Source organism: Eubalaena glacialis, chromosome 6 (genome assembly GCF_028564815.1).
Source record: "Eubalaena glacialis isolate mEubGla1 chromosome 6, mEubGla1.1.hap2.+ XY, whole genome shotgun sequence".
NCBI classification, from domain to species: Eukaryota; Metazoa; Chordata; class Mammalia; order Artiodactyla; family Balaenidae; genus Eubalaena; species Eubalaena glacialis.
In genome coordinates this window covers 76,226,754-76,251,558 of record NC_083721.1, presented here as the reverse complement: position 1 = coordinate 76,251,558, position 24,805 = coordinate 76,226,754, and the positions used below count along the sequence as shown (strand labels likewise).

Genomic DNA, 24,805 nt, shown 5'->3' with positions numbered 1-24,805 from the left:
GTCAGGTAGATAGCTTGAAATCAGCCATGGTGGGAGTAGTTATGCCATTGAAATCGGTAAACATTAATGAACGGGGCTTGTGTTTCCAGGGAGAGCCAGTTATGAAACATTTACCAGAACCCCAATTAGAGAAGCATCTCTTTAACGAATGTTATGCTAGGGTGGAACCACACTGGAACTGGGAAGATAGAGACCTGGTCCAGGCAAGCCAAAACAACAGTGAGAGAGAGTTTACCTTCAGTTCTGAACCTCAGCTACAACGAGATAAGAAACTTCTGTCGGAGAGTCAGAGAACTGACACCAACGACTTTTCCTTTGTATCCTTGTCCATTTCTGATTTACTTTCAAAAACGTTAAAGATAGTTTTAGAGAGGCTGTTGGTACTCGAAATATCCCATGTGCACTCTTTCTTTAAGAGGCATCGCCAATTGCCAGTGACCGCTACTTGTTTTAGCTCTCACTAACCAAGAGGCTAGGTCTCAAGTCATACCCAGTAGAGCAGCAGAACACCAACATACTGAATCATGCTGTACAGAGCCATGTACTTAAACATGCAAAATGAGGTAACGAGAGCCGCACGTCCTTCCCTGTGTGAGAAAAGAAATGAAACGGTAATGAAATGAAAGTCACAAAAAGAAATGAGGTCAGTTACTCTGTGCTGTTCAGCTGAGCTCAGAAGAAAAAAATCAAAGCCTGATCATTCGATTGTTTGTCTGACAGACCGGACAGTCTTGAGCCAGTGGGAGCCGGCAGTCAGTGTGCTAGATCTTCAAGGAAGACTAATTCCAGGCCAAGGTCCACAGGCCTTTGATTGAGCTTTGGAGCCCGAATGTGGAGTTACTCTTGTCCTGTCTGCAGGCATTATTTCAGCTCTGAGTCAGGAGACCTGGGAACTGGTCCCAGATCTCGTATCTACTCACTAATGTGATTTGAAAGGTCATTTTTCCCTCTCTTGGTCACAGTTTCTTCATCTGTGAACTGAGGAATTTAAATAAGATTGCAGGTTTGGGGGCTATTTTCATGCTCCAGGTGCTTCAGGAGTTTGCAAACATCTCATTCAAATTTCATTTGGCAGTCCCAACTTTTTCTAAAACTGAACTAAGACAATAGGCACACTCAAATTAGGCATACATCAAATTTAAAGAGACTGGAATCAATGAGCATGTTCATTTGTATTACTGTTGATTGACTTTGAGTGAATAGTATATATTTAGAGTGTAAAATAGAGTACTTATGAAATGCCACTTTTATCTCATTGATTTGGGAAAAAATAGAGTTTAAATTTACTTCTGGTCAGAATGGTTTCCTGGGATTCCAAAACCTGACCCTCAAACCAGGCTTTCTCCTGTATCAGGGCTTTGCTGCTGCTGTTTATTCCGCCTAGAAGGTGGTTTCTCCTCCTCCCTCACCTCCTTAGAAAGGCTTCCCCACACCACCACATCTGAAGCAGCCGATTCCGCTGCCCAAGCCATCTTCCAACTTTTCACACTACCCCTGATTTTTCTGTGTGTGTGTTTATTGCCCAACTTCTTCACAGGAAGAAAGCTTCGTGAGATCAAGGGACATTCGACTTATTTGCTTCTGGGTCCCCAGTGCCTCCAACTGTTCCTGGCACTAAGTCCCTACTTTATAAATATTTGTCAAATGCATGAATACATTTTTTAAATGGGGAGGAGCTAGTCAAATCATTATTTTAATGTGGTGGAAAGAGTATGATATTTGTAGATAAAACACATTGAAACAAAATTAATTCTAATACAATCTTCAATCCTATATGGCTGTGAGCTTCGATACATCAAGTTCTCTGAGCCTCAATTTCTTTGTTTGTAAAAGAAATAGTGACCATCCCTACAATTCCAGGCTGTTTTGATGTATAAGATACTAGGCATTAAAGCACTTTATAAACTGTAAACACATACTAGTTATAATAACCAAAAGCAGCCACAATGCTAACCATCTCCATCATTCAAACAAAATGCAGCAGAAGTACATATTCTGGGGTTGGGGGAGGGGAACAAAGCACCAAGGGAAATTGTAGTAGAAGCAGCAAAGATGAACAAATATTCTGAAAACTGGAGATAGGAAGGATATTCCAAGGAAGCATAAAGAGGCAAGAGGAAAGGAAAGCAAGTAGGGAAGAGAAAGTTTCTGTCAATTCTCCATTAAGAAAGTATCTAAGGAGATACATTTAAAATAATAATAATAAGAGTATGATTGACATTTTCAAAGCAGCAACAAGTTCCAGATTCTAATCTTCTAAAAATAATCTATTCAGTGATTTTCATTAGAAATGCCACTGTTTTCCCAGGAGGTAAGTCCACTCTGGAGTAGAATGTTTGACTGCTTTCTCCCACAAAGCATCCTCCCCGCCCAGGGACACACATTTCCACCGGTCTTTGCCTGGCAAAACAAAGGGGTCTGCACCTAAAAGTCAAGAGACATTAAAACAATGCTGGGGAAAAGTACCTACTTACTTGATAAGGTGAGGTACACATTCAATGTTTGGAGTTTTGGAAGTGAAAGGTGAGGCCACAGATGCCTCCTGCTCTGATAAAGAGACGCCCACGTGAGCCATTTTCAAAGCCTGAAAGCAAAGAGTCAGCTTACTGTATAGATGCACACTCACACACATCTCTCCTGAGGCCACACAAGAAAGGCTAGTTAAGCTGCCCACAAAATGGCTTGTGGGCCCAAGCACTGGCCAGGAGATGATCAAATTTTGCTCCGCCTGCCACATAAGAAAGAGATGGCACTGGGACACCTAGCCAAAGAAGTGGGGAATCCAGAACCAAATTCTACTCCATTTAGTCTGTACTGACCACTGAGTCATTGTGTGGCTTTGGTTAAAACCTTTCCAAACTGTCCACATCAGTTTCTCCTTCAAGAGGAATGGAGGTGGTATATATCCCAGGGGATACTATCTCTTACAGGGCTTGAAGCAAGTACAATTGACACACTGACAGCTACTTACCCCGCAGTCATTGGCTCCATCACCACACATACCTACAAAGTAACTAAAAGGGAACCATGTCAATTGTAGAGGAGATCAAAGCAATCTTACCTGTTAATTGCTCTCATTAAAAAGATAAAATGAGCTTCATTACTTAAGGCTCAAACTTATTATTTACATTAAGGGAGTTTCCCTAACAGTCTGGTTTGACTAAAATAAAGTATGACTCAGCAGTTCCTACAATGGATTAAGAAATCCCATACAGCCTTCCTGACTCCAAGCGATTCAAGGAGACCCTGCGCTTCTCTGTCTAGGAGCCAGCTCTGTCAGCTGTAAAACAGGATGTTCACGATTATATGACAGCATGGCATGGTGGGGAGAGCACAGGATTTGAAGCCAGAAGATCTGGATCTCTGACCTGATCCCTTTCCCATTTTGACTATCATTTTTCTCCCCTACGAGCATTATAAGTATTCAGTGAGGTGATGTATTCTAAAATGAAAAATAAGAATTTGTTGTTGGTGACATTAATAGTAACTGGAGAGGAAATCCACCATGTCAGCTGTCACTCAACTCAAAACTGTGGTGCCAGGACCAGAAGTTGAAGAAAGAAAATATATCCCCATTTCAGGATTGCTTTTTGAGGCCGGATGAATACTGCTCTCTTGAATTGTTGACGAAGACGGACTGCTTTTTAAGGTAGGAGCACGCTGACAGTGTTTGCAAAATTTGCTGTGCTTCTCGTCCACACTGCTACCTAGGCAACGAGTTTACTGTGGAGGTTTTTAGCCATTTTGAGAAGATAGGGCTTTTTGCATATAGAACTTTTGCCTAGTAACTGAATCAAGTGAGTAGGAGGGTGAACCAGGGGCGAGTAGGAGTTGGAGTTGTGTGAGTGTGGTCCAGCACCAGAGGTAGAGAAAGCCTCCGAGACTCCATGGGGTTCCATTAACAGGAAATAAAGGATCCCAAATGATGGGATTCTGACAATGCAGACCCTTTGTGTTAAGAATATTTTTCTGATTTAGGATGGAGAGGATGCTTTGGCATAAGAATGTTTTAATATTTTTAGGGTTATGTGAATCTCCTGTCATAGGGACCTCCCTATATCATAACCGTGAAAATAATTTGTAAAAATGAAGTCTAAATTTTCATTGTACCTTCAGCAGCCAAGTTCAGATGACCTTTCCAGAGTTATTTCTTGTGACCCTTATATTCTAGTTCAGTGGGGTTCTCAATTCTGGATGCAAAATTGACTTATGAAAGGAACTTTTAAAAAATACTTATGTCCAAGTGCCCACATGAGCAATTGAATCAGAATCTCTGAATGGTGGTGTCCTGGTATTGCTAATTTGTCAAAGCTCCCAAGGTGACTGTCATGTGTAGCCACGTTAAGAACCACTGCCCTAACCAAACTGAGTGACTTCCTTACTCTCCCCCTGCCATGCCTCCTTGCACTTCACACCATCTGAATTGGTAAAGACCTACTCTAGTTTCTGAAATTCTTCCACCAGACTGGATTTCTGCCCTGGAGACATTCTTGCAAAGATGGTCCCATTGATCAATATCTGTAAAGAATGCAAAAGGGAAAAATTTTTTTATTATGTCAGCTGGTCATACATGAAGTAATTGATAACATTCAGAACACTGACTGGGTAATGATATCCATGAGTGAGAAAAATATTTGTTTCCAAGAAGTCCTTCTTTGGATTTTAAGACAGATATTGAGACTTTGGTCATCAGATAAGTGATCAGGAAGACCAAAATCAGTAAAAATGACTACTTAATAGACATAATTGATGAAAATGATGACCTACAGGAATTTAGCTCAGGGGCCATGAAGAATGTGGTCCTGAAAAACCCTGAGCTTGATGGAATGTTAAACCAGTAAAGTATGAGAAATTGCAAGATAACAAGAGGTCAGGATCCCAGGAGAAGGAAAGGAGGCAATTGCTTCTCAGAAAATTGTTCAGATTTAGCAGAAAAATAGCCTAGTGATGAGAGGGTGACTATCTGTGGTCTTTGACTTAACCATACCATCTGGGCTTGACCAATTGTGAAACTCAGCTGATATCTCCAGCCTAATTTGGGCTCTGAAACATTAATGGATTGTCACATTAATGGATTGTTGTATAAAAACCTGTACCAGCTCCATCCACCTGAACCCCATCCAACAGAGTCTAAATTCTTCTGTGTTACAGCTGTGTGCTCTCTGCTCTTCTTGGCTGTAAACTCAGCTTACGGTTCACTCAGCTTTAAAGTCTTCATTCTTTTTTTCTTAAACAGTACTTAAGATAATGAGCAATTGAATACAAATAAATTATCTTTGCTTTACACTGGACACAATCTTTCTCTAGTTTGCTCACGTTTTTTATGTATATAACTTACCTGCCCTCATTGTGGGTTTGTTCTTCATCAGAAAAGTTTTAAGTTTGACCCTCTTTTGTATAGAAGTCCTCTATCAAAAACCTAGTGGAATTCCTCTATTCTTGGCCTGCCTTCCTGTATAATTGCTGGATTTACACTATACTGTGAGACCCCCTAACCATGGCAATATAGTGATAGCTCCCCCAAAGCAATCTTATCACTTGAGAAGTCACTAATATTTTAATCCTATAGATGATGGATAATTAGTTAATCAAATTTACTTATTTTAAATCTAGCAGGAAATGAAACAACAGTGACCTCTGCAAAACTATCTGCTTCCCTTATGATACATTCAATAGGTATATCTAACCTAGTTAGAGGTTTGAAATTACTTACGATCATGCTCTGTGACATTGTTAGCATCTTTACCAGGAGACTGGTACCCTCTTAGAACTTACCTTTGGCAGTAGGCTACCGAAATGTTGACTTATAACCTGGAAGGATTTTCCACTTAGGGCAAAATGGTAACTTCCTTCTCTGCTGTTATCAGAGACTTCTTCCCTGATGTTAATGTAATTGTCCTGCAAAGCAAGACACAGTAATTTTAGACTTGATAGAGTGGTTAGGACCACAAGCATATCTGAGCAAAGGCAACAATGACAGTCTGGGATCTCTCTTTAAAAGTCACACTCCAGCCCTGATTCCTCAGAGAAACACTTTCTCTTTGCTGGATCAATCTTTGCACATCAACAGCCTCTAGTGAACAGGGGGGTAACACTTACTCACGTCCTGTTCTCATCCTGAGATTTGATCTCAGTGAGTCCCAGAGAAAAGCACATTTCACACATTTCAAGTATAAAATACAAAAGCATTGCAGCTTAACAAATCTCTCCCTGAGGTGAGAACTTTCCTTTTTTTTTTTTTTTTTTTTTTACAGAATTAACATTGTTTCACAAGGACACAATAGAGATAGGATACTGACAAGATTGGAGATAAATGAATAAAACTTCTTCCCACCCTGAAGATATAGTCTGATTTTCCAATGCACACAGCAGTGTCTCTCTTAGGGACTAAATCCCCTTTGAAACCAGTGGGATGGCTGGCAAGCAAGGGAAAAAATGGGAAATTAGACTTGCAGCCCCACTTACTATATTCTTTCTAAAGACTTTTTTTAAGTTTAAAAGAATGTATTATTTCCAGCACCCAGGAAAGCACCATACCTTAAAGCTCAGTAGGAATGGTATGGGAAAATGATATAACTGAGTTCTTTGAACTGTATACATGTTAGACATTTGGAGAAGTATGTTGACCCTAGGTCACCCCTACACCTCTGCCAGTCAAAGCTGCTCAGTAGCCAACACTGTGTGAACGAGTTAGATAATATGGCAGAAGTTCTGCTTTTAGGTATACCTGATTCCTATATGCAATATGTTTCTTCTCTTCGACTAATTGCCAAGATATAGATGCTGATGAGGACTCAGTAGTTTCATTTGCTTCAATGAGAATGACTTTCTGGCTTTCAGAAACCATTCCAGACTTTCTGGCCACTGTTATTGCAGTCTGAAGATTGTCACCTAGAAGAAAGGAAAAGTATCCCAAGATGAGATCGAAGAGACAGAACCAATTCACGTAGAACCTAGAAAGCTAGGGTAAGGAGTTCAGACCTTATTTTTGGTGCAAGAAGAGATAGTCTCTAAGTTCTCTCTCAGCCCTGACCTTCCATGATTCTGTGATCCCTTTTCTTATTATTGCTGCTTTTCATCTGGTTACTTTATGACCTACTAGTATATTTGTGCCAGGGAGTGGGAAGTAAAATTAAAAAGGAAAAGTTCAAATATGTTTCTGTTATTTGTCAACAGCTTAGTAAATGTTTAGCAAAACTCTACTGGTTTAATATGACATCTGATGGTTCCACTTCCAGCTAATATGGAGTAAGCCCACTAGAATCTATTTCTCCCACTGATTACAGTGGAAAACTCTGGAAAAAATACCATTTAAAAAACCTACCTGAGGACTTTGAAAAGTAAACACAAATGGCAGAATGTGAAAGGGAGTCAAATTTGGAGAAATAATCTACAAGGTGGAGAAATTCTCAGCTTTTTTTTCTCTTTCCTCTCACATAATTTGACCTGAGTGTGAGTCCCAGTTCCAGAGCTGTGCAGATAGCTAAAACTCCAAGAAAAACCTACTTTTTCTGGCCAAAGGAACCAGGAAAGGGGCACTGGAGGGCTGAAGAGTTGTGAGGGAAATCCTAGAAAGAAGAGAGCTAGACAAGGAGACTAATTCAGTATATGAACTATGTAAGCCCCAAGCTCAATCCAGAGCTGTGCACGTGCAGAGCAAACCCGAAGAAGGATAGCGAAAGCTTCAAGAATTGAACTATGATATTAATCACCTCCCATATTCCAGAGTTTTACACGCTAAAACAAAAAACTCAACATTCTCTAGAGGATTTTAACAGGATCCGAAGTATCCCAACATAATATTCAAAATGTTCAGGATTCTCAACATGTGAAAAACCTGGAAAATCTGGCCAATTCTCAAGAAAAAACAATTCAATAGTTGCCTGTCCCAAGATGACCCAGATGTTGGAATTATCAGGCAATGCTTTTAAAGCAGCTATTGTAATCCTCCTCCATGTGGTGAAGGTTAATACTCTTAAAATAAATGACAAGATAGAAGTTCTCAACTGAAAAAGCAAAGAACAAAGATCGAAGACTATCAAAAGAACTCACATTCATGTCATTAGAGCCCAAGAAGGAGAGGAGAAAGATTGGAACAGGAAAAAAATTTTTTGAAGAAATAATAGCAGAAAACTTCCCAAATATGGTAAAAGATTTAAATTTACAGATTCAAGAAGCTCAGTGAATCCCAAACAAGATAAATTCAGTGAAAACCACACCCAGACACATAATCAAGCTGCTAAAAAACCGAAGATAAAGCAAATATCTTAGGAGCAGCTAGGGAAAACAATAAATTACATATAAGGAAACAATAATTCAAATTATCACAGATTTCTCATCAAAAACCATGAAGGCAAGATAACAGTGGAACATCTTTAAAGTGCTGAAAGAAAAAAATTGTCAACTCAGACTCCTATAGCTAATGAAAATATTCTCAGGAATGAAGGAGAAATAAAGACATTCTTAGATAAGGGAATCTAAGATAATTTGTGCCAGCAGATATGCTCAAAAATAAATGCTTAAAGAAGTTCTTTAGGCTGAAAGGAAATGATATCAGAGGGAAACTTGCAACATAAGACATGAACATTTAGGAACAGAAATAATGAAGAGCTGGATAAATATAAAGTCGATTTTTCTTCACTTATGTTCTCCAACTCTTGGACTGTTGAAATTAAAAACTCTAACATTGTCTGGTGGGGTTTCATTGTATGTCATACACATGTATATACAACAATAACAGAGGAGAGAAAGTAGGGGATGTTTATGATGATAAGCCTTCTTGAAAGGGTAGGTACAGATATTGTGATTCATAGAGCAACCACTAAAAATAAATAATGTAACAACTGGCTGGTTATCCCTAACATGGTTTCTCCCAGGTTTCTACCAAAATACTTTGAGAATCCTCAAAAGAGCTAACTGGGGGGAAGGAGATGCTCTAGCCTGAGATCAGAAGAGTACAGGGAGCCCTGAGAGTGAGAGGCTCTTCCACATGCCTCAGCAGGGCAACAACGGTCATCTGCTTTGCAACACAGACCTTTCTGCCATCTGTCACCTGCGAGAGGTCTGTTGTTTAGGACATGCAGCCCAGGCTTGATCCTCAACCATCTGACAAAAAAAGATAAAAACCTACTCAAGAAATCCCAGAAGCAGAACAACGAGAACATGACTGGTAAAGTAGGCTAGCTGCTGGAGACAGAAGAAAGCTGCATCAAAAATAATGAGAGCACTTAGGAAACTCAAATGGAGCACAGGGAAAAAATGGTTTTCTAAAGTCACTCCTACCCCAAAACACAATTTAAGAACTTCACAATTCAAAAGGTGATTTGAAGGAGATCATCCTCATTTTTGATACCTGAGTTTGCAGTTTGAAAAAATTCAGTGCAAAAAAAGAACTCTTAAAGCTCAGAGCAAAATTATAAAAATATGAGAGTTACATAAGATAGACTAAAAGGATGTATGTACAACATGGGGAATATAGCCAATATTTTTTAGTAGTTGTAAATGGAATATAGCCTTTAAAAATTATATGAAAAATTTTAAAATATGAGTTACAAGAAAAAAAGGTAAGAGACTGAGAGGATAGATCCAGGAAGCCTGTCATGTGAATAATGGAAATTCCAGAAGGGAAAAAGGAAAGAGAGAGAACAAAAGCCCTAATGAACAATAGAAGAAATTTTCCTGAGAAGAAGAAGACAGATTAAAAATGCTCACAATATTCCAGACTAAATTAATGAAAAAAGACAAACATATAAGCACACCTTGGTAACATTTCTAAACTCTAAAGTTAAAGAAAAAAGATTACATGTAAACAGAACAAGTTACCTACAGTGGACTCCACTGGCCCTGTGATATGCAATACCAAAAACTGGAAGACAAAAGAAAAAATCCTACAGACCATTAATAAAAAAGGACTCTACACATAAAATAGATAACTAATAAGAACCTACTGTATAGCACAGGGAACTCTACTCTGTAATGTAGAGTCCTCTACATTAGTAGTGTAATATAGGTCTCTGTAATGACCTATATGGGAAAAGAACCTAAAGAAGAGTGGATATATTATATGTATTGATATATGTATAACTGATTCACTTTGCTGTACACCTGAAACTAACATAACATTATAAATCAACTATACTCCAATAAAATTTTTTTTAAGAAAGTACTCTAACCCAAACAGCCTATACCCAGGCAAGACATCATTCACCTATCAGAGCAAAGAAAGATATTTCAGGGTATATAAAAGATCAGAGAGCACATCACCCTTCCAACCCATCCAAGGACAATTCTTCCGAAAAATTACAACCAAGCAAGGAAAGAAGCAGAACAGAAATTTCAATATGAAAGAAGAAGTGAAGAGGAAGTGTTGTGAGCGATGAGCTCTTACTTCTACATAAATCTAACTGGTAAAGGATAGATTCTGAGACTGTGTAAAATAAGTGCTAAATAAAAATTTTGAAACAGAAGGGTCATAATGTAAGGGGAATTCTAATAAGTAGTAAACTAACTCAGCAGCACCTAGAAGCTGGACTGAGGGGCTAAGAAGGGAGAGGGAAAAAGTGATCCAAAAGTCTCTTGGATTGGGGTGTGTGGTAATGGAGGGGGATGGAGAAGCACCGAAGGGGAGGGGAACGTATTCTCGAGTTTCCAGCATCAAATTGGGTTCAAGGACAGTGGGATAGGGAGAGAGTGCTTTGGTGGGGCAAGACTGTATCTTGATGCCAGAATTCATAGAGTTAAATGCATCTGACTTCGAGAGCAGAGACAGGGAAGGCAATACACCCTCAAAAAACATGAATGCATTAGGAAATCATTGACTCTCCACTCGGAAGCATTCATTAAGAAATTTCACACATTTCTCTTGCACGATCCTTTCTCACTGCTCCCTTGTTTGTGATTTGGAGTTTGGGAGTAGGAGTAGAAAGGACAGCATTTTTTAATCTCCAGAATTGTAGCTCTCATTGATGGGCCTTCAGTGTATTTTACAGACCACGCTGACTAAGCATTCTTCTTCTCCGAACATTTAATAATAAAAATCAACATCTTTGCATGGCTTATGTCTTCTTATTCAGGTGTTATTTCAAACGTTCCCTCTCAGAAAGGACACCTCATCTAAAGTAGCTGGTCAGACACACTTTACCACATCACCTGTTTTATGTACCTCATAACACTTATTGGTAGCTGTTTATTCAATCGAATGGTTGATTTTCTATCTTAACCCACGTGAAAGGAAGCTCAGAGTAATAACTTTGCCTATTTTGTTGTCCATGTCCAGAGTCTAGAACAGTGTCTGGCCCATAGTAGCAAGTCAACAAGATTTGCTAAATGACTGAATCTCTATTTCCACATCAAATTCTTCTTGTTTTCACACACACTTTGTTCTATACCTGTGATCATTACGGTCCTTATCCGGGCTGAGATGAGCTCTTCAAGGGCAGGTTTTGTCTCTTCCTTCAGTCGATTCTCCAAGATCAGCAATCCCAGAAATATCAGGTCTGATTCTACCTGGTCCCTGGAAGTATATGGATGATTGAACAGAAATCACACAGTATAGTCTTTCTTACAGGAAGCAAAACAAAAACAAAGTCAGGTATCTTCCTCTCAGAGTGGTCCCCACTCATTCATGCACCATTCCTGGGGTACTGAATGTGTGCATGAACTATCCAGAAAGAAAACAGGAGGGGGCACAACAATATACTTTTGCTCTGACAGAACTGAAAGGAAGAGAGGATGCTTATTAAGAACGAGATTAACTTTAATCTTTGTAGAGAATGAATTAAATGACCACAAAGCTGTCTTCCATCTGCTGTGGTGATTTTCATCACCACACCTGTTAACAACCACCAGAGAGTTCTAGTTCTGGTAGAAAACACCATTAAAAATAAGTAAGGCGGGGCACCTTCAAGATGGCAGAGGAGTAAGATGTGGAGAACACCTTCCTTCCCACAAATAAATCAGAAATACATCTACAAGTGGAACAACTACTACAGAACACCTACTGAACACTGGCAGAAGACCTCAGACTTCCCAAAAGGCAAGAAACTCCCCATGTACATGGCCATGTGGCTGACAGGGTCTTGGTGCTCTGGCCGGATATCAGGCCTGAGCCTCTGAGGTTGGAGAGCCAAGTTCAGGACATTGGTCCACCAAAGACCTCCTGGCCCCATGTAATATCAAACGGTGAAAGCTCTCCCAGAGATCTCCATCTCAAGGCAAAGACCCAGCTCCACTCAATGACCAGCAAGCTACAGTGCTGTACACCTTGTGCCAAACAACTAGCAAGACAGGAACACAACACCACCCATTAGCACAGAGGCTGCCTAAAATCATAGTAAATTCACATACACCCAGAAACACACCACCAGACATGGTCCTGCCCACCAGAATGACAAGATCCAGCCTCATCCACCAGAACACAGGCACTAGTCCCCTCCGCCAGAAAGCCTACACAACCCACTGAACCAACCTTAGCCACTGGGGGCAGACACCAAAAACAATGGGAACTATGAACCTGCAGCCTGCAAAAAGGAGACCCCAAACACAGTAAGTTAAGCAAAATGAGAAGACAGAGAAACACACAGCAGATGAAGGAGCAACGTAAAAACCCACCAGACAAAACAAATGAAGAGGAAATAGGCAGTCTACCTGAAAAATAATTCAGAGTAATGACAGCAAAGTTGATCCCAAATCTTAGAAATAGAATGGAGAAACTACAAGAAACTTCTAACAAGGACCTAGAAGAACTAAAGAGCAAAAAAAAAAAATGATGAACAACACAATAAATGAAATTAAAAATTCTCTAGAAGGAATGAATAGCAGAATAACTAAGGCAGAAGAACGGATAAGTGACCTGGAAGATAAAATAGTGGAAATAACTACCACAGAGCAGAGTAAAGAAAAAAGAATGAAAAGAATTGAGGACAATCTCAGAGACCTCTTGGACAACATTAAACACACCAACATTCGAATTATAGGGGTCCCAGAAGAAGAAGAGAAAAAGAAAGGGACTGAGAAAATATTTGAAGAGATTATAGTTGAAAACTTCCCTAATATGGGTAAGGAAATAGTCAACCAAGTCCAGGAAGGGCAGAGAGTCCCATATAGGATAAATCCAAGGAGAAACATGCCATGACACATATTAATCAAACTATCAAAAATTAAATACAAAGAAAAAATATTAAAAGAAGCAAGAGAAAAGCAAAAATTAACATACAAGAAAATCCCCATAAGGTTAACAGCTGATCTTTTAGCAGAAGCTCTGCAAGCCAGAAGGGAGTGGCAGGACAAATTTAAAGTGATGAAAGGGTAAAACCTACAACCAAGATTACTCTACACAGCAATGATATCATTCAGATTTGATGGAGAAATTAAAACCTTTACAGATAATCAAAAGCTAAGAGAATTCAGCACCACCAAACCAGCTTTACAACAAATGCTAAAGGAACTTCTCTAGGCAGAAACACAAGAGAAGGAAAAGACTTACAATAACAAACCCAAAATAATTAAGAAAGTGATAATAGGAAAATACATATCAATAACTACCTTAAATGTAAATGGATTAAATACTCCAACCAAAAGACATAGACTGGCTGACTGGATACAAAAACAAGACCCATATATATGCTGTCTACAAGAGACCCACTTCAGACCTAGGGACACATACAGACTGAAAGTGAGGGGATGGAAAAAGATATTCCATGCAAATGGAAATCAAAAGAAAGCTGGAATAGCAATTCTCATATCAGACAAAATAGACTTTAAAATAAAGACTATTACAAGAGACAAAGAAGGACACTATATAATGATCAAGGGAGCAATCCAAGAAGAAGATATAACAATTGTAAATACTTATGCACCCAACATAGGAGCATCTCAATACATAAGGCAAATGCTAACAGCCATAAAAGGGGAAATCGACAGTAACAAAATAATAGTAGGGGACTTAAACACCCCATTTTCACCAATGGACAGATCATCGAAAATGAAAATAAATAAGGAAACACAAGCTTTAAATGACACATTAGACAAGATAGACTTAATTGATATTTATAGGACATTCCATCCAAAAACAACAGAATACACTTTCTTCTCAAGTGCTCATGGAAGATTCTCCAGGATAGATCCTATCTTGGGTCACAAATCAAGCCTTGGTAAATTTAAGGAAATTGAAATCGTATCAAGTATCTTTTCTGACCACAACGCTATGAGACTAGATATCAATTACAGGAAAAAATCTGTAAAAAATACAAACACATGGAGGCTAAACAATACACTACTTAATAACCAAGAGATCGCTGAAGAAATCATAGAGGAAATCAAAAATTACCTAGAAACAAATGACAATGAAAACACGATGACCCCAAACCTATGGGATGCAGCAAAAGCAGTTCTAAGAGGGAAGTTTATAGCAATCCTACCTAAAGAAACAAGAAACATCTCAACTAAGCAACCTAACCTTACACCTAAAGCAATTAGAGAAAGAAGAACAGAAAAACCCCAAAGTTAGCAGAAGGAAAGAAATCATAAAGATCAGATCAGAAATAAATGAAAAAGAAATGAAGGAAACGATAGCAAAGATCAATAAAAGTAAAAGCTGGTTCTTTGAGAAGATAAACAAAATTGATAAACCATTAGCCAGACTCATCAAGAAAAAAAGGGACAAGACTCAAATCAACAGAATTAGAAATTAAAAAGGAGAAGTAACAACTGACATGCAGAAATACAAAGGCTCATGAGAGATTATTACAAGCAACTATATGCCAATAAAATGCACAACTTGGAAGAAATGTACAAATTCTTAGAAAAGCACAACCTCCCGAGACTGAACCAGGAAGAAATAGAAAATATAAACAGACCAATCACAAGCACTGAAATTGACACTGTGATTAAAAATCTTCCAACAAACAAAAGCCCAGGACCCGATGGCATCACAGGCGAATTCTATGAAACATTTAGAGAAGAGATAACACCTATCCTTCTCAAACTCTTCCAAAATATAGCAGAAGGAGGAACACTCCCAAACTCATTCTACGAGGCCACCATCACCCAAATACCAAAACCAAAGATGCCACAAAAAAAGAAGACTACAGGCCAATATCACTGATGAACATAGATGCAAAACTCCTCAACAATATACTAGCAAACAGAGTCCAACAGCACATTAAAAGGATCATGCACCATGATCAAGTGGGGTTTATCCCAGGAATGCAAGGATTCTTCAAAATACGCAAATCAATCAATGTGATACACCATGTTAACAAACTGAAGGAGAAAAACCATATGATCATCTCAATAGATACAGAAAAACTTTTGACAAAATTCAACACCCATTTATGATAAAACCCCTCCATAAAGGAGGCACAGAGGGAACTTACCTCAAAATAATAAAGGCCATATATGACAAACCCACAGCCAGCATCGTTCTCAATGGTGAAAAACTGAAACCATTTCCACTAAGATCAGGAACAAGACAAGGTTGCCCACTCTCACCACTATTATTCAACATAGTTTTGGAAGTTTTAGGCACAGCAATCAGAGAAGAAAAAGAAATAAAAGGAATCCAAATCAGAAAAGCAGAAGTAAAACTGTCATTGTTTGCAGATGACATGATACTATACATAGAGAATCCTAAAGATGCTACCAGAAAACTACTAGAGCTAATCAATGAATTTGGTAGAGTAGCAGGATACAAAATTAATGCACAGAAATCTCTTGCATTCCTACACACTAATGATGAAAAATCAGAAAGAGAAATTAAGGAGACACTCCCATTTACCATTGCAACAGCAAGAAAAAAATACCTAGGTATAAACCTACCTAAGGAGACAAAAGACCTGTACTCAGAAAACTATAAGACACTGATGAAAGAAATTAAAGACTATACAAACAGATGGAGAGACATACCATGTTCTTGGATTGGAAGAATCAACATTATAAAATGACTATACTATGCAAAGCAATCTACAGATTCAATGCAATCCCTATCAAACTACCAATGGCATTTTTCACAGAACTAGAACAAAAAATTTCACAATTTGTATGGAATCACAACAGACCCCAAAAAGCCAAAGCAATATTGAGAAAGAGAAAAGGAGCTGGAGGAATCAGGCTCCCTGATTTCACACTGTACTACAAAGCTACAATAATCAAGACAGTATGGTACTGGCACAAAAACAGAAATATAGATCAATGGAACAGGATAGAAAGCCCAGAGATAAACCCATGCACATATGGTCACCTTATCTTTGATAAAGGAGGCAAGAATATACAATGGAGAAATGACAGCCTCTTCAATAAGTGGTTCTGGGAAAACTGGACAGCTACATGTAAAATAATGAAATTAGAACACTTCCTAACACCATACACAAAAATAAACTGAAAATGGATTAAAGGCCTAAATGTAAGGCCAGACACTATAAAAGTCTTAGAGGAAAACACTCTAGAGGAAAACACTTAGAGGCAGAACATTCCATGACATAAATCACAGCAAGATTCTTTTTGACCCACCTCCTAGAGAAATGGAAATAAAAACAAAAATAAATAAAGGGACCTAAGGAAACTTAAAAGCTTTTGCACAGCAAAGGAAACCATACACAAGATGAAAAGACAACCCTCAGAATGGAAGAAAATATTTGCAAACGAAACAACTGACAAAGGATTAATCTCCAAAATATACAAGCAGCTCATGAAGCTCAATATCAAATAACAAACAACCCAATCCAAAAATGGCCAGAAGACGTAAAAAGACATTTCTCCAAAGAAGATACACAGATTGCTAAAAAACACATGAAAGGATGCTCAACATCACTAATCATTAGAGAAATGCAAATCAAAATTACAATGAGGTATCACCTCACTCCGGTAAGAATAGCCATCATCAAAAAATCTACAAACAATAAATGCTGAAGAGGGTGTGGAGAAAAGGGAACCCTCTTGCACTGTTGGTGGGGATGTAAATTGATACAGCCACTATGGAGAACAGTATGGAGGTTCATCAAAAAACTAAAAATAGAACTACCATACGACCCAGTAATCCCAGTACTGGGCATATACCCTGAGAAAACCATAATTCAAAAAGAGTCATGTACCAAAATGTTCATTGCAGCTCTATTTACAATAGCCAGGACATGGAAGTAACCTAAGGGTCCATCAACAGATGAATGGATAAAGAAGATGTGGCACATATATACAATGGAATATTACTCAGCCATAAAAAGAAACGAAATTGGGGGATTCCCTGGTGGCGCAGTGGTTAAGAATCTGCCTGTCAATGAAAGGGACACAGGTTCGTGCCCTGGTAAGGGAAGTTCCTACATGCTGCAGAGCAACTAAGCCTGTGCACCGCAACTACTGAGCCTGAGCTCTAGAGTCCGCAAGCCACAACTACTGAGCCCACGTGCCACAGCTGTTGAAGCCTGTGCGCCTAGAGCCTGCACTCTGCAACAAGTGAAGCCACGAGAATGAGAAGCCGGCGCACCACAACGAAGAGTAGCCCCCGATCACTGCAACTAGAGAAAGCCCGCACACAGCAATGAAGACCCAACACAGCCAAAAATAAATAAATAAATAAATTTATATTAAAAAAAAAAAAGAAACGAAATTGAGTTATTTGCAGTGAAGTGGATGGACCTAGAGTCTGTCATACAGAGTGAAGTACGTCAGAAGGAAAAAACAAATATCTCCTGCTAACACATATATATGGAATCTAAAAAAAACCAGAAAAACAAAATGGTTCTGAAGAACTTAGGGGCAGGACAGGAATAAAGATGCAGAAGTAGAGAATGGACTTGAGGACACGGGGAGGGGGAAGGGTAAGTTGGGACGAAGTGAGAGAGTGGCATGGACATATATACACTACCAAATGTAAAATAGATAGCTAGTGGGAAGCAGCTGCATAGCACAGGGAGATCAGCTCGGTGTTTTGTGACCACCTAGAGTGGTGGGATAGGGAGGGTGGGAGGGAGACGCAAGAGGGAGGAGATATGGGGATGTATGTATATGTATAGCTGATTCACTTTGTTACACAGCAGAAACTAACACAACATTGTAAAGCAATTATACTCCAATAAAGATGTTTAAAAAAAAAATAAGTGAGGCACAAGATAAATAAAACAAAAAACCAGTTTCTCTAGAAATCAAAGCTAGAGATATCTAGGGTATTTTAGTCCCAAGAGGCATGAGGCCATAATCTCAAAAAAGGAGCCCTTCTTTTGAAGCCAAGCTTCTCTCTCCCTCCCTGTCTCTCTCTGCCTCTCAGCAAGTAGCATTGCTTCTCTACATAAAGTGTGAATGTTTCTGCAAACAAATAAATTCTCCGAGGCTCCTGACCATCACAGGGACATTTCCAAAACTTTCCACAGGACCAAGTGCAGGGGAGTATATTTGGGATTGTGGTTTCAAAGATTCTTTCATGATTCATTTATCTGAGACCCAGATACCTCTAGCAGACACAAGAGCAAGGCACGAGTACCACCCAATTCTGGTCGAAATACAGATGAAAGCAAAAAAACCAACCTGCCTTGCTTGTCTCAATGCTGGGCCTCACTTCAATCAGGGCCCCGAACTAGAATTAGGGGCACTCTCCAGGACACCGCTAACACCTCCACTGGAGTGACAGAAAGTGGACACAGCTGAACTACTCACCTCAGAGCTGGCTCAGAAGGATAGCACTTCCTATTCTTCTGAACCTGGCATTTAAGTCTCTCCATAATCTGATTCCAAATGATCTTTCCAGCTTCATCCATCACTAAATTCTTTGTCCACCCCGACCTCCAGCCAAGTTGGAGCACTTACCATGGGTGTACTCCGTACACAACCATCTCTAAACATTTGCTCTAGGCGCTGTAAGACTTTTCCTCTTATTTCATGGAGAAGGTTATAAGTTCCCTTTATCTGCCATTGAAACCCTTCCTATATTTTGAACCTGAGCTCACATGCACCTCCCCATAAAGACTTCCCCATAGAGAAACACTTGCTACCGCAACATATTACTTCTACCTTAATTTAGCTTGTATTTTATTTGTCCATATATCATCATTCATTGCTATCTGATCTGTCTCTCTGTCTCAGCTCCTTAAGGGCAACCTTTCTCAGTTCAGTGACAAGTTCGACAATAGTCATGTGGTGCCCATCACAGAGGAGGTGCTCGGCAAACATTTGCCAGTTGAAATGCTCTACTGTCTGCTGTAACCATTTTTCGCCAGGTGACCTAGGAAAATTTACTTCCTCTTTCAGAATTTCTACTACCAGAGTGTTCTCACAGGAACTAAAGTCAACCAGTCTGTCAGATCAATGACCATTTAGTGAACACACAAATAAGTGCAAGGAACAAGTCTCTGGAAAGGGGAAGAGAATATGCAGGGACTATAGTAGCTCCTGACTCCAGAGATTTGACATTCAACTTGGGGGAAAAGATTAGACCTGACCGCTTTGGTTACATGGAAGGCTGGGAAAGTATCATGATCATGTGCAAATAAGAGTCCTATGGCATCAAAGAGGAAGGTGAAATCATTTCTGGGTGGAGTGATTGGAGAAGCTTTACGAGAGGAGGTGATATTTGAGCTGCTCTTTGAAGGATAACTTAGTTGATGCTTGACTCAGGCCCTCCAATCTTTCTAGTGGTCCTCATACACAGGCATCAGGTTTTAGACCTTTTCAGAGATGACTGACATGGTCCAACCACAAGGCACCAGATCGGGCCAAGAAAACGGCTGCAGGGTCAAGCATCTGACAAAGTCTGCAACCCACTTTGGCACTCGTTTTTCTGGTTCCTCTGGCACATGGCCTTCGTAGGGTTCAGTGCACAGTAATCAGGAGACCAGCATTGTAATCCCAGCTCTGAGACTACCTTACTGTGTAACTATGGGCAAATCATTTTCCTTGTCTGGCAATCTATCTCTACTTTTATAAAGGCAGGTGGTGAAACTAATGGATCTGCAAAGTCTCTTCTAGCTCTAACATGACATGATTCTTCTTTTCATTCAACCTGAGCCAGAAAATAAAGAGAAGACGTAGTCCCTTGAAGGGGCTCACGCTCTGTAACTTGGAATAGCATGCTATCTTTTCCTGCTTCCTGCACAGACATTATACCTCCTCCTGAAGCACCTAAAAATAATGAAGAATGGGGAGTGTAATACAAAGGAGCATTGTCACTCCTGTGATTATACTTCGTGTTCTTAAAATCCATGTGATTTTTAAAAGGTGAAATATGCATAAAGCGAACGAAGAACCATCAAAGAAATTATGATATCAGTGCCGGAAGCACTCTGAGTAAACACACACACACACACGCACACACACACCCCCCAGAAAGAATGTTCTGCTCTAATCATGGATTAGAAAGGCTGGGTAAATTGACTTAGCTAGAAGTATATATAGTGGTGATGTGTCTTTAACACAAGATTGGCAGATTGACGACCTAAGCTCAGATCCTACCAGTGAACTTGGGTATAGACGTTACCAGATTTTGAAAAGTTGGAATTTCAATGCTGTGAGAGTCAACGGTGACTCTCTTGTGTGTCACCATTTCCCACTGCCCATGTGCCTCTGCCTGAGTGCTTTGTTACATGCACAAGCCCTGAAGCCATGAGTTTGAAACTTGATTTGCAAATATTTTATTATAATATATTTTATTATAATCAGAAGCAGCGGCTTAGCAGCCAGAATCTTGATAATATGTGTCAACAGGCTCTCAGGAAACAAAGTTTCATTCCCAATTCTGCCGCATCACAGACCCAAGTTTCCTCTTCTTTAAAATGTGAGATCCAATCTCAAAGGTCACTTTTAGCTCTCTGATTTGAGCGAACTGGGTTGATTAAATTACAACAAATATCCAGAATGTAATAACCAAAGTTTTAAGGGTCACAGTAAGCTGGCCCACTCTCCTGGGGCCAATAAGTCCGGGGATCCAACATTCAATGACTTTGGATGAGCCACTTCCCACTCTGGGTCTCACCCACCATTTACAAAGAGACAAGGTTGGGACACATCAGTGATTCTTAGCAGGGGCGATATTGCCCCTAGAGGACATTTTGGAAACTTTCTAGACATGCAAAACGTTACCCTGCATCCCACATGACTTTTGAATATTTTACAGGACATTCATGGACACTAAAATATTGTTGATACTTTCCTAAGCCAGTACAGAATTATACTGTTTATTTCACACTATTATTATACTATTTAGTGTACTGTGTTTTTATAGTAAATATAATACAACTATATTATAATAAGCAAATATAAAATTGTTTATACTTCTCCTAACCCTGTTTTACATATAAACACAAAGTATTTTGTACACATTTTTAAGATTCTATTGAGTTTTCCAGGAATGTGACTACCATATACAATGAGAGGAGGGTGTACTATTTTATTCCATTTTCCCAACAGTTTTTAGCCATTTCACAGTCACCTTGCTGACAGTAAGACTGCCGGTGGTATTTGAGACTTTGATGTATAACACACCTGTGTCAGCCTGCATTCCTGAATGTTACAGCTCCAATGATTCTACATAGGGTGCAAGAAACATCTTGCTTCATTTTGTTTTAATGGAGTCAGCTGTGTATTTATGGAACTATTTATTACTTTTTATAATGCACTGTAATTTTAGCTTCTATTTGTACTATATAGAGGGCATTATATTTCTTTTTCACAGAGAATATGTGCAGATCATGTTACATATGAATTTTATTTTCTTATATTAAAGGAAGTGATACACAATACAGTTACAGGAAGAGAGTGTTGAATCTGACAGGGTTGAAAACAAATATATTAGACCTCCCAAATTTAAAATCCTAAATAATAAAATAAGCCTTGATTATCTCCACAGCAGTGTTACCAATAGTGGCTGACATAGAGTATTGGACATGACATTGAAAATGAAATAAACACCATAGTCTGAAAACAGTGGAAAGTAAAACGACACATAAATTTGAATTACTAATTACTCCAGTCCATTTTAGCTTTTGAGCGTCCTTATTTTAATCTATACATACCAAAACTCTCTTTAGAATGGCCTCTCCAGGTTTTTCTTGTTTTTCTACATTACCTAGATTATATATTGAGTCCAAGCTATATTTATTCATTTCATTAAGTTGTGTACTTTTTATCAAGATTTTTTTTCAGACAAGTGTTATGTTTTCTTTCAACAAATTCACCATGATAAAAAATAAAAATAACAAAATCCCAAAATAGCTAATTAATTAATTAAATACCAAAAATAATTTAAAACCAAACTTATATTTGGTTCAAAATGGGGGCATGACCACAATTTCAAACTCTCTGGAACATGGGTTGTATTCATATATCTGTTTTCACAAAGCTGTACAATCACATCATATTTTACAATTTATACAGCTATTTCTCATCAGTTCTCCCAGTCAGTGTTCACATCAGCTTTGTGATTTAGGCAGGGCAGGGATGACTATATCCCCATTTACTAAGTTCAGAGGCATTTCATGCACACAAATTCAGTAAGCTATGTTGCTGGGTCCACTGCCCAGTCTGGTGCATCTTCCCACGAAACCATTCTGCTTTATCAAAATTCCCCCCACCCCATTTACCTCATCAAGGCAGTGGTGTGATGGTCCATTTCCAGCTTTTTGTAGGCCAGTCCTATGACCCGGAAGCCCTGTGTCGTGTAAATCTGAAGTTCACTAACAAAACTAGTTGGTACTGTTCAGAAAATAACACAAGATTAGTATGCAATATGAACTCAGCTAGTACTGGGAGAGAAATTCTTTACAAAGAGTTCCAACTCTTGCCCAAGAAAACACACCTCTAAAAATGTACACAAACAAGTCAGTGGGAATGTTAAATATTGCTACATTGTCACGGTTGACCTCTTGGGATCCAGTGAAGCAGAAATGAAAAGGAAGCATTCAAAAAACAAAAAAACAAAAAGAAGAAGAAGAATGGGGAAAGTGTATGATTCTTCTTTTCTCCAGTTTAACCATCAAATATTTATTGAGTCTACTATGGGTCAGGAATTAGCGATGCAGAGATTACACTGCAATTGCCACTCTGAGGGTCTTTGTCTAGTAGGGTAACAGCCAGTAGACTAACAATACAATCGGATGAGATCCTTGCTATGATCCAGGCAGTTACAGCACGCTATGGAAACATTTGGTGCATCTATCAGACAGGGAGGATGTGATTAGATGGAGAAGGGAAAGGGCGTTTTGGCTGAGGGAGCATCATGTGCTGAGACACAAGGCCATGAGACAGCAAACCTTGATAGTTCATCTCAGGGCGAGCACAGGATGTGAAGATAGGAGTGGTAAGGAAACTCTGGGAAGTTTGATAGGAGTCAGATCATGAAGGCCTTAGATGTGATCCTAAAGGAGATTATCCTGGAGCCTATGGGAAGCAACCAAAGAATGAAAGCAGGAATGTGCTAACATCATTATACTGTGTGACAGAAAAACCAATCTGGTCACAGTGTGAAGGGTGAATTAGAGTAGGGGACACTGGGGGGCAGGGAACAAATTCACCAGCTATGAAGTGATCCAGTGGAGGGATGATGAGGGCCTGAGCTGATGGAGTGACAGGGCCATGGATTAGCAATTGACAAGACAGAGGCACTGAGGGAGAGAGAGGAATCCAGGAAGAATCCTAAACTGGGATGGGGGAGTAGTACTTTCATTCACTAAGATGGGAAATATAGAGAGTGAGAAAGATAAGCTTGGTTTTGGTACCGAGTTTGAGATGCCAGTGAGTCATCCAATTGGTGATGGCCAGTAGGCAATTGGATTCATCGATCAAATGCTGAGGGGACATATGTGGGTTGGAAATACAGATTTGCCCATTGTAATATAAGTCTGTCCACTTACCTGTCTCAGGTTGGCAAAAGCTGGCCACCCTCTCCGGTGCACCTTTCATGAATGCCAGCCAGTCACCCCCCATCTCTTGGGCAATGACTGTCATCCTCTGCAGCGCTGATGAGAATGGGAACTGATGCAGGATTGCAATTCCTGCCACTGGGACCTGGATGAGGGATACACCACATAGCTTCTAGCTGTTGGAAATTAATTACTCCTTTCCCAATCCTTAGTTTAGCAAATAAGGGAAACAAGGTCTCACCAATTTTCACACGTGGAATTCAAAGAAGACACATCTCTGAGCTTTCAAAATTGTGCGCCTGACAGGACTTTCCTTCTGAGTTGGGTTTTGTGGGGTAGAGGGCAGGCAAGGCTTACCTGGCTGGCTGGTTTGCAGGGCTTAACAACCATGGCACATGCCGGTGCTCCCTTGATGTGGAAATCATGCCCGGAAACCACCATTTCCTATTTCAAACAGGATGTTTCATTGTAGACATTTCTTTCTTGTTCATCCACTAATACTGTGCTCAAACGCTTCCCTTGAGAACATCTCAAGCCGTCTCAATGTATTCTCCTCCCTCAGCTACACGGAGGTGAACCAGACTTAATTCGCCACACACACAAAAATAATGCATTGGAAATGCTAAGAACTTGAAGGGCAGACACTTCTGAATTATTCATGCAATTTCTCCTGCTTTCTCTACTGGAATGTGCTGTATAAAGGCTCATTCAACATTTCTGAAGGGCTTAACTTGAAAACACTGAGCGTGAGTAGCCCGCACCTTACTGCCTTTTTCTCCTGGTTCACTGTTGCTCGTGCCCTTCCTTCTCTGTCTAATTTGGATTGATGGTCCCCAGGGTACAGCAGGGCAGGGACTGTGATATATGTGGTTAATGTTCAGTAAACGCTCAGGAATTGCTATAATAAAGACCCTAAATTATAGTCAAAGGAACCTTTTACCCAAAGATGCCAAAATGCTTTATAATCA

General features: G+C 39.5%; 1 protein-coding gene across 1 annotated transcript in view; it reads right to left on the bottom strand.

Moving 5' to 3' along the window:
* Nucleotides 1-24,805, bottom strand: part of ATP13A4 (ATPase 13A4) — a gene marked incomplete at its 5' end in the record, with an annotated part of 80,287 nt that overhangs the window by 17,844 nt on the left and 37,638 nt on the right. Inside the window, 10 exons of the mRNA XM_061193263.1 lie at nucleotides 491-587; nucleotides 2,475-2,584; nucleotides 2,972-3,014; nucleotides 4,439-4,518; nucleotides 5,776-5,898; nucleotides 6,728-6,891; nucleotides 11,388-11,512; nucleotides 22,560-22,671; nucleotides 23,829-23,982; nucleotides 24,195-24,281. Of these exons, the coding sequence (XP_061049246.1) occupies nucleotides 491-587; nucleotides 2,475-2,584; nucleotides 2,972-3,014; nucleotides 4,439-4,518; nucleotides 5,776-5,898; nucleotides 6,728-6,891; nucleotides 11,388-11,512; nucleotides 22,560-22,671; nucleotides 23,829-23,982; nucleotides 24,195-24,281 (1,095 nt within the window). The remainder of the gene's footprint in view (nucleotides 1-490; nucleotides 588-2,474; nucleotides 2,585-2,971; nucleotides 3,015-4,438; nucleotides 4,519-5,775; nucleotides 5,899-6,727; nucleotides 6,892-11,387; nucleotides 11,513-22,559; nucleotides 22,672-23,828; nucleotides 23,983-24,194; nucleotides 24,282-24,805) is intronic.